This window comes from Manduca sexta, unplaced genomic scaffold, assembly GCF_014839805.1.
Source record: "Manduca sexta isolate Smith_Timp_Sample1 unplaced genomic scaffold, JHU_Msex_v1.0 HiC_scaffold_2084, whole genome shotgun sequence".
In the NCBI taxonomy this organism is placed as follows: domain Eukaryota; kingdom Metazoa; phylum Arthropoda; class Insecta; order Lepidoptera; family Sphingidae; genus Manduca; species Manduca sexta.
Genome location: NW_023593013.1, coordinates 1 through 9,893, shown reverse-complemented (window position 1 = coordinate 9,893; position 9,893 = coordinate 1). Strand labels below are relative to the sequence as shown.

Below are 9,893 nucleotides of genomic sequence, written 5' to 3'. Positions count from 1 at the left end.
CCTGATGCCCGGCGGGTTTGCCATTAGCGGCACACAGGGTGCAGTTCGGCGTCTTGGCACTCCCGGCCTTGTGTCCCGGCTTTCCGCAGCGGTAGCATAGTCCGCTGCGGTCTGTGGGGCAGTCGCACACGTTCCTAACGTGACCCTGCTCGAGGCAGCGGGTAACACCGCATAGGGCGCGCCTCGAGCACGGTCACCCTGGCTACGACCCATCCTATTTTCACGCGGGCCGCCTTTTATTTTCGCCGCCCCAGTGGGCACTTTGGCCCAGACGGCTCCCATGCCCGACCTGTCTGGTCGAATCTGCCCCACTTTAATTGACTCCGCAGCGCACCTCCGGCACTGCAGAGGGCCGCCTGGACCGTCTCTGAGGTGGCCGCGAAGTCCAGCCCCGAGATACGCAGCCCGAGCACTTTGTAGGCCGGGACACGATGACGTCCTCGGTCGCGAAACATTCCTCAGCCTGGCGGCTAGGGCATCGGCCTTCTGTTCCGATTCGGCTCCTGGGACTCGTAAAGCATGGCCCCTGTTGCCGCGTATTTCGGCTTGAGCCTGTCTATATTGAGGCCACTAAGGTCCACTCGCTGCTGGGCGTTTGTTAGCACCCAGCGTAGGTAAGGTTTTCTCAATGGCCGCAGGTGTCAGCGAGATGGTGACTGCGGCTGACTTCGGCCCGGAGCTTCGGCTCGCGTTTTGCCGGTTGCCGCGGCGCCGGGGTTCTAGTCGCGCTGGTCTTGTTCTTTTTCCGGTTTACGACTCAGTCCACGGTGCCTCCATTGAGGCCGGAGCTGGCGGCAATGGGCGGGGTTCCGGAGGGGGCGGTGCCGTCTTCTTAACGCCCTTTTGGGGCTTGGGGCCCGACGCTGTTTTGTTATTTGCAGCGGCTTCGCCTGCTTTCTTTGGTGGCAGGCTGTGCTGCTGCCAGCCGCCGCCGTGGAGGGCCCAGCGATGTCTTGCAGCGGCGCGCTGGATGGTCCGGCCACGGGAGCGGGGGTTGGGTGAGCGGAGGCTGTTTCTTCTTGCCTTTCCCTTTCTCCTTCTTGGTCTTGGGCTGCGGGCCTCCCACCAGTCCCCTGTCACGGGAGTTGTATATCCCCGGGGTGGATTTTCTCTTCGCCATGTGCGAGGTGGTCTCGAGCTGGCCCCATCAGTGCGGACTCTAGTCGGGCCTGCACCCTTGCCTCCACCATGGCCAGCATCTCTCCGTGGTGGTCCTGGGGTTGTTTGACGCTTCCAGGTCCTCGAGCCGACGGCGGAGGGAGGAGTTTTCCTCTTCTAGCCGCTTTACGCTTGGCCTCCAGGCGCTCGCTGTTTTCGCGCCACTTTCTCCTCTTCCAGACGGGCAATGGCGGCCGACTCTGGTTGCTGTACGTACCGAGTGATAAGATTAATTACCCGGTTGAGCGCCTTTTGTGACGTTCCCTTTAGATTTCCGACTTTCACAATTGCCCGCACAATTTGCCCGCACTGAATCAGGTCCTCTTAAGGACGGGTAGGTCATCGTCCGTGTCGGTTTTGGGAGGAGCGGCGACTTCACGTAACGCAGCCGGTCCTCCAGTTCCTCCTCAGCTTTTCGTGCCTCTTCGCTCTTCGAGTCGGTCCCTCCTTCTGGGCCTGTTTAGGCCGACGTATCTACCGACCGTAGGAGCACGTCCTCCCCCTCGGCCGTCGGTGGACTGCGCCTTGGGCACCGGCTCGTCGGTGTCGCTGTTTAGGAAGCGACCAGCTGTCGATCGAGCGGGAGTGCCTTCTCCAGAGCCTCCTGCTCCGGACGGAAGAGACACTCCCACTCGAGTCCTATCGACTTCTGTGGCCACAGATGATCGGGCCACTCCCTCCATGGGCTTCGCCCGAAATCTCCTGCACAACGTCTCCGTCGTTGGGTTTGCACCCCGACCTCCGCCTCCCCGGCCGGAACCGGGTAGGCAATCGTCAATAATATTTTGGGTGTTTTAAAAATTGAGTCCATATTGAGTCCCACGAGTATGGGGAAAGGGTGGTCCGCCCAGGCAGTGCCCCTGTACCTGGGTAAGCCTAGCGTAACCCGCACAGAGTGTCGGCCGGTACTCTGGCGGGGTCGCACTCGAGACCGAACTACCCATCGGCCATGCATCCGCGGTGCGCCGCCGCTTGGGATTCGGGGTGATTTTTATAGAGGTTTTCTTCCTCGCGGTCCGGGCGTTTAAGCCAAGACCCTCGGTCCAGCGGGAGCGCGAGACATATCCACAGACCTCCACACCGGATTACGATCTGCGACGGCGACAATGGGAGAGAGAGTCCCCCCCACTGCCTGCTCGGGGCGGAGTGAGCGCACACCGAGCCCGTCGACACCTCCGGACAGAACCGGGGGCCGCCCAAGATGGGCCAATCTCACCAAACTACAACACGACGGCCGCCGCAAGAGGCGACGACCGCCAACCACCTTGGTTGTCAGGATATTAGCCAGCGCGCAGATCAGCCTGATCGGTCTGATCGACGCGCCGTGGCCCAGGGTGCACCACGAGGAGGTTTCCTGACCTAGCACCCCAACCTAACCTAACCTAACCTTTTTTTTGGTTTCGCGGAGAAAGTGCCTTATGACTACCGCCCAGCCTTCGCGGGGGCGACTGAGCGGTTATGTTGGGGTCACCGTGCCTTACGACCCGACGTTGCGCCGCCCGGAATTGATGTAGACCTTCGGGCGACCGCCGGGCCGAGTCCCTAACCTATGTACAACGCACGGCATACCAACTAAAACTCCGCGGTGGCCCTCTTCGGCGCATTAGGGACGGCTGCGGGCTTCCTCTGACGTTGAAATGTCTAGTCTGCGACCGCAACCGCCCCTGCGCGGTGCCGCCTTGCGGCCCGTCTCCTATGGGGCTCAAAAGCCCCGCGCACCGAAGGACGCCCTCGGCGTCTACGGCAGCGTGAGGCCAACAACACGCTGCCGTCCATCCCGGGGTCAACCGAGTGTGCGATGAACGCACTACACGCACTGAAAAGTGCATGCGCACTAGGACGGGCAGCCCCCTGCTGCCCGCCGACGACCCCCTTCGTGGCCCCTATTAGTCGCCTTTACGACAGGCAGGGGATACCGTGGTGGAATTCTCCAAACGCCCCCATTCCGCAGGGCGGGAGACGCCGGTCAGTCGTCCACCCGGCGCCTCCTACGTCTCCTCTGACGGCGGGAGGGATCCTCCTCTCTCGATCCCTCTCGGCACTCTCCTTCTGCGAGAGGACCACCTCGCAGAAGTGGGCCACCGCACGCCAGGCCTCCGGGCTGCCGACCATGGAAGCGACCACGGCCGGCAGCGAGAGGTCTCCTCCGACGACTGACACGAGAGCGCTGCGCTCATCGTCCCAGGCTGGGCAAGACTCCAACGTATGTTGGGCCGTATCCCGCGGGCAGTTGTCACAATGGTGACACACGGCGCTCACCTCCGTGCCTACTATCTGACACAGGTACTCCCCGAAGCACCCATGCCCGGTGAGCACCTGCGTCAGGCGAAATGTCGCCGCGCCGTGGCGCCTGTCCAGCCACTGTGCAAAGACAGGACGCACTGCCGCTACGGCCCGAAGCCCCGCTGACGGGGCCTCCAGCCTGGAACGCCACTCCGCCACGGCGGCTCGCCGTAAGGAGGCCCTTGGCCTCCACCTCCTTCAGGGCCGGACGCTGCCCGTTCCTGAACGCCTCCTCCCTCCAATGAAAAGTATCGGAGAGGGCTTTGGCGTCCAGATCCCAGGGCAGGAATCCGGCCAAAAGACAAGCCGCCTCGTACGAGACCGTGCGGTACGCCCGTATGGCCCGCTGCGCTACGACCCGCTGCGGGCCCCTCAGGAGGGCGACAGAACGCCCCCCCAGGGCGTCAGCCCAGACTGGGCTGCCGTACAACGCCATGGACCGCACGACCCCGTGGTACAACCTTCGGCAAGGGATACCAGGACCTTCCAGGTTGGGCAGCAGGCTAGAAAGAGCGCCCGCTGCCCTGGACAACTTTGTCCGCAACTTTTCAAAATGGGCGCGGAATTCCCACCGGCTGTCCAAAATCAGACCTAAATACTTCATAGTTTTGCCGATGGGAATCCGCACCCCTCAACCTCGATGTGGGCACCGGCCGGTGGCCTCGCCGAGGCCCGTGAAAACAAATGGCCTCGGTCTTCTCGAGGGCCACCTTCAAACCTAAACGCCTGATTCGGCTCACTACGTGGCCGGTACCCACCGCCGCCAGGATCGCGGCGTCCTGGAAGGTCTTAGACGTCGCCGTGACCAACGTGTCATCCGCGTAACACGTCACGTCGACGCCCCAGAGATTGGCACCACGGAGCACCCAGTCGTACCCGATGTTCCACAAGAGAGGGCCTAGAACCGACCCTGTGGGACACCGCACGACATCGCTCTTTCGGTGTTACCCGTCGGCGCCCGGATACACCACGTACCTGTCGGAGAGGTACGCGCGCACCAGACGCCTGAGATAGGGCGGCACCACGTGGTACCGCAGTGCTTCATTGATGCATGGCCAGGGAGCGAATTAAAAGCGTTAGAAATGTCTAACGAGACGGCGATAATCACCATTCCCTGGCCACTGCTTCCTCCGCCTGCGACTTGACCCGCAGAATCGCGTGGACAGTTGAGCGTCCACTCCTAAAACCAAACTGTTTGTCGGCCAAATTTGGACCGACCCTCTCGAGATGCTCGACGAGGCGCGCGTGTATAATACGCTCAAAAGTTTGGCGACCTCGTCGAGCAGCACGATGGGCCGGTAGGCCGACGGCGACTCTGCGGGTCTCCCCTCTTTCTTAAGCAGGACGAGCTTCCCGGTCTTCCACCGCGCCGGGAAGACGCCCTGCACCATACAGGCGGAGAATAGGCTACGGAGCCGCGGCCCCAGGTACTCGAGGGCTAACACCCAGGCTTTCCGGGGATGCCGTCGAGACCCGGGGCGGTGTTTTGCCCCGCAGCCGACAACACTGCCGCCCGCATTTCCGCGGGCGAAACCTCTGGGATATCCCTTGCCGAAAACGACGATGACGCCACTTCCGGTGGCGCCATCGGTGGAGGAGTGGTATCCTCGGTGGCCGGGAACAAGGCCGCGACAACGTTGGCCAGAAGTTCTGGCCGGAGACTCTGCGACAGCGGGGCGCCGCCGGACGAAGCTTGTTCATGACGAGCTTGTATGGGCGCCCCACGGGTCCGCGTCGAGAGTCTCCACAAACTCCTTACGTGCCGCGACCTTGGCCCTGTGCACGGCCACCCGCAGCGCTCTCTTCGCCTCTTTATAGAGGCCGTAGAGCTGCCGCTCCCGGTCTTCATGGTCTCGTGCGCGAATACGGCGGCGGCGATGCCTGGCGTATCGGCGGCGCGCAGCCACGCAAGACGCGCGCAACTGCGCTAACTCCGCCGACCACCAGTACACCTCCCGCCGCGGAGGACGACGGAGTGCCCGGGGCATGGCGGCGTCGCAAACGTCCGACATTGCCACCCCGAACCACTCCGCCTCCTGCTCGACCCTCACCGGACCCTCCGGCTCGGGGAGCCACGAGACTGCCAGAGCGGCCAGCTCTAGGGCCTCCTTGTCGAGGCGCCTTAATGCCCACCGCGGGCCGTCCTGACCAGGGGCACTCGGTCCACCACTGGGCTGGTTACGTTGACTCGTGGGCGCGGCGACATCGAACCTTATATATCGATGATCCGATAGTGTCTCCGCGTCCACGAGGACCCTCCAGCCACGGACACGACGTGCGACGACGGGGCACCCAAACGACAAATCAACAATTGACCCGCCGTTGTGCCGCACGCACGTGTCCACCGACCCCTGTTCAGAACGGCCAGGCCGACGGAGATCGCCCATTCCTCCAGGACCTCACCGCGAGCGTCGGTCGCCGGCGAACCCCAGACCGCGGATTTCGCGTTGAAGTCACCGGCGACGATCGTCGGGTGAGGTTGGCCCTGCTCAACCAGGGCCCCAGCCGAACGAGGAAAGATTCGAACTCGGCCAGGGGTCTGTTGGGGAGAAATAAACTCCAACTATCCACAATTCCCCAACAGAGCCGCGACGCATCCCTGGCCCTTCTCGACTTTTGCGAAGGGCGGGGAGCCAGCGGCACCCTGGTGATGATGGCCACCGACCCGTCGATGTCCCCTACCCAGTTATCTCGGGGCGGGACAAAATACGGTTCGGCGACCACGGCCACTTGCACCGACCACTGCGCCAGGCTTTGGGACAACAGGTCCTGGGCGCGGGCGCAGTGGTTGATGTTCGCCTGGAGGAAGCTTAGGTCCATTATTGATGGGCGATCTCCTCCACGTCCATCTCGGCCACTGCCTGTTGCGGTGGGCTCGCCGCCTGCGGCTGGGACAGAACCTCAGCCGCAGGCGCATTCCTTCTTTGGGGCGGCGCCGGTTGCGACGGGAGGGGCAGCGCATGCCTTCCCCTAAACGGTGCCCGGCGGGCCTGCCAGCGGCCGCGCAGACTGCGCAGTTCGGCGGGGCCTTACATTCTCGGATCTTGTGGCCCGCCTGGCCGCAGCGGTAGCAAAGGTCGCTGCGGTCCACTGCGCAGTCGCAGCGCTCCCGGACGTGCCCGGACTCCAGGCACCGGAAACACCGCATTGGCCGCGACTCTAGGACGGTCACCTTAGCCGCGGTCCAACCGATCAGGATACGGCCCGCCCCTCACCTTTGTGCCGCCTTTATGGGCAGCTTTACCCATACCGTTCCTACCCCAGAACGGTCGGGGCGGATATGTCCGACCTTGATGTTTTCGACCGAACACTCACCGGCCTTAGAGAGGGCCGCTGCGACTGTCTCTGGAGTGGCTGTATAGTCGAGCTCACTTAGCCGCAGTTCCACGGTCTTCATGGGTCGGGAGATTCTGATATCTTCCGACCCGTTAAAACACTCCCTCAGCCTTGCGGCGAGGGAGTCGGCCCTCTTCGGAATTGGCCCCGGGCACCTCATACATAGGGGCGCCCGTGGCCGCAAACTTTGGCTTCAGCCTCGATATGTCAAGGCCGGTGAGGTCTACCCTTGTCTGGGCGTCCGTTAGCACCTGCTTGTACGAAAGCCCCTTTGCCACCGCCGCTGTCGTAAGCGAAATGATAACTGCCGCGGAGCGTGGCGGTCGCACTTTGGGTTCGGTCCGGCGTGCCTGTTGTTGTGCCTGCACTTTTTTCGGCGGCACTGCAGGCTTCGTCTTCTTGCTCTTTCTGCTTGCCACAACGACCCACGGTGTCTCCATGGAGGTGGGGGCCGGTGGCAATGGGCGGGGCTCCGGACTGGCTTGAACCGGGCCCTTCTTTTCCCTCCTTCCTTTGGCGCCGGTGCCGTCTTCTTGGTTTGACCCTTCCTCTGGCGAGCGGCGCGGGGTGCCGGTGTGGTGTCTGGCGCCGTTGAGGGTCCCGCAATTGGCTGCGGTGGCGCGCTGGTTCCTTCTGCTACTGCGGCGGGGTGAGGGGGAGCGGGTTGGGCTGTCCTCTTCCCCGTTCCTTTCCCTTTCCCTCTTCGACTTCGGCGCGGGGCACCACCTACTATGCCTCCTGACACTGGGAGCTGTGTGTCCCCGAGGCGGCCTTTCTTTCGTGGGCCAGGCTGGGCCTCTGGGCTGGCCCCATCAGGGCCGACTCCAGTCTGGCCTGGACCCTTGCTTCTACCATGGCCAGCATTTCCTCCGTGGTGGTCCTGGAGTTGTTTGACGCTTCCAGGTCCTCGAGCCGACGGCGGAGGGAGGAGTTTTCCTCTTCTAGCCGCTTTACGCTCTCCTCCAGGCGCGCGCTGTTTTCGCGCCACTTCTTTCTCTCCTCTTCCAGACGGGTAATGGCGGCCGACTCTGGCTGCTGTACGTACCGAGTGATAATATTAATTACTCGGTTGAGCGCCTTTGTGACGTGCCCTTTAGATTTCCGGACTTTCTCACAGTTGCCCGCACAATTTGCCCGCACTGGATTAGGTCCTCCTTAAGGACGGGTAGGTCATCGTCCGTGTCGGTTTTGGGAGGGAGCGGCGACTTCACGTAACGCAGCCGCTCTTCCAGCTCCTCTTCGGCCCTCTTTCGCGCCTCTTCCCTCTTCAGCCTGTCCCCGTTCTTGTTGGGCCTTCTTTATCCCGACGTATTTTCCAGTCGTGGGAGTGGGAGTGGAACGCCCTCTCCCTCGACCGTCAGTTGTTGGCGCCTTGGGTGGCGGCTCGTCAGTGTCACTCGATCGAAGCGAGCAGTTATCTATGGACTGGGAGTGTCTCCTCCAGAGCCTTCTGCTCCGGACAGAGGAGACACTCAGGCTTGACTCCGAGTCCATTTCCAACTCTTCCGGCCTAGATGATGTTCCGGCCTCCACTACCATGGGCCTGTCGCCCATGCTCTTCTCCACCTCATCACCGTCGTTGGGCTTGCGCCCTCCGACCTCCGCCTCCAGTCCGGACCGGAGTAGGCAAACGCGTCAAAAGGATTTGGGGTTTTTAAAATTGATTAATTCCATTTTGAGTCCCACGAGTATGGGGAAAGGGTGGTCCGCCCAGGCAGTGCCCCTGTACCTGGGTAAGCCTAGCGTAACCCGCACAGAGTGTCGGCCGGTACTCTGGCGGGGGTCGCACTCGAGACCGAACTGCCCATCGGCCATGCATCCCCTCGCGGTGCGCCGCCGCTTGGGATTCGGGGTGATTTTTATAGAGGTTTTCTTCCTCGCGGTCCGGGCGGTTAAGCCAAGACCCTCGGTCCAGCGGGAGCGCGAGACATATCCACAGACCTCCACACCGGATTACGATCTACGACGGCGACAATGGGAGGGAGAGTCCCCCCCACTGCCTGCTCGGGGCGGGATGAGCGCACACCGAGCCCGTCGACACCCCCGGGACAGAACCGGGAGCCGCCCAAGATGGGCCAATCTCGACACTACGACACGACGGCCGCCACAAGAGGCGACGACCGCCAACCACCTCGTTGTCAGGATATTCGCCGGCGCGCAGATCAGCCTGATCGGTCTGATCGACGCGCCGTTGCCCAGGGTGCACCACGAGGAGGTTTCCTGACCTAGCACCCCAACCTAACCTAACCTAACCTAACCTAACCTAACCTAACCTAACCTAACCTAACCTAACCTAACCTAACCTAACCTAACCTAACCTAACCAGTCGCAGCGTGCGCCCTCCTGCGAACGCACACGTCCCGCGGTCGATCCACGCCGCTCCGTCACGAGAAATCACATTTAAATCCAAAGTGTTGGTACAACTTTCGCGAATAGTGTAGTGCTATATATCATCGGAAGCGCAATTAAATTGCCTTTCCAACGAGATATCACACAGGAAAATCGGTGCTGAATTGGATTTTTAACGACCAAATAAGTGCTAAATTATAACGATCCGCGAGTGACTCACGAACTTTGAATGAGAAAACTATCGAGCCAAAATGTCGGAATCGTGTTACGGCTTATACCATCGGATGCGCCAGGACCTGCCCTTTCCTGAGACACATCAAACGTGAAAATCGGTGAAGAAATGGATTTTTTACAGACAATTTTGTGTCACAAGGTCAGTTTTAGAAAATAATTCAGTGAATAAATTACGTAATCCGTGGATGGCATTATGCAAAAGGTGCAACTTGTGGAAAATAATCAGAGTAAATATAATTTTGGCAAGAAACTAACTTAACTGATTAAAGTGATTTTTAAGTGATTAAGTACTGTAACTTTACTTTACTAATATATAAAATTCATTACCAATAATTTATTTTGTCACATTTAATCTTAATATTCTTCCATTTAATCCGTGTCAAAGACATAAAACTGTGACAAAGAAAATAGTGAAAACCATAGGAACTACTCAAAATTCATAATTCATAATCCTGTCATTAACAAATGGAACTATAATTATTGATTATCAATTTAACTTAACGGCGGGAACAATAATACATTGAACATCATAA

The 9,893-nt window shown here is 60.4% G+C and overlaps 1 protein-coding gene across 1 annotated transcript; it reads right to left on the bottom strand.

Annotated features, from left to right (window-relative positions):
- Window positions 1–719: 719 nt before the first annotated feature.
- LOC119191903 (MAP7 domain-containing protein 1-like) lies at window positions 720–8,382 on the bottom strand (the record flags this gene model as incomplete). Its single annotated transcript, XM_037445761.1, has 6 exons — window positions 720–1,073; window positions 1,182–1,358; window positions 1,641–1,860; window positions 6,964–7,416; window positions 7,508–7,931; window positions 7,989–8,382. Coding segments are annotated over 6 exons (2,022 nt in total), but the record flags the coding sequence as incomplete, so codon positions are not given.
- Window positions 8,383–9,893: the final 1,511 nt, after the last annotated feature.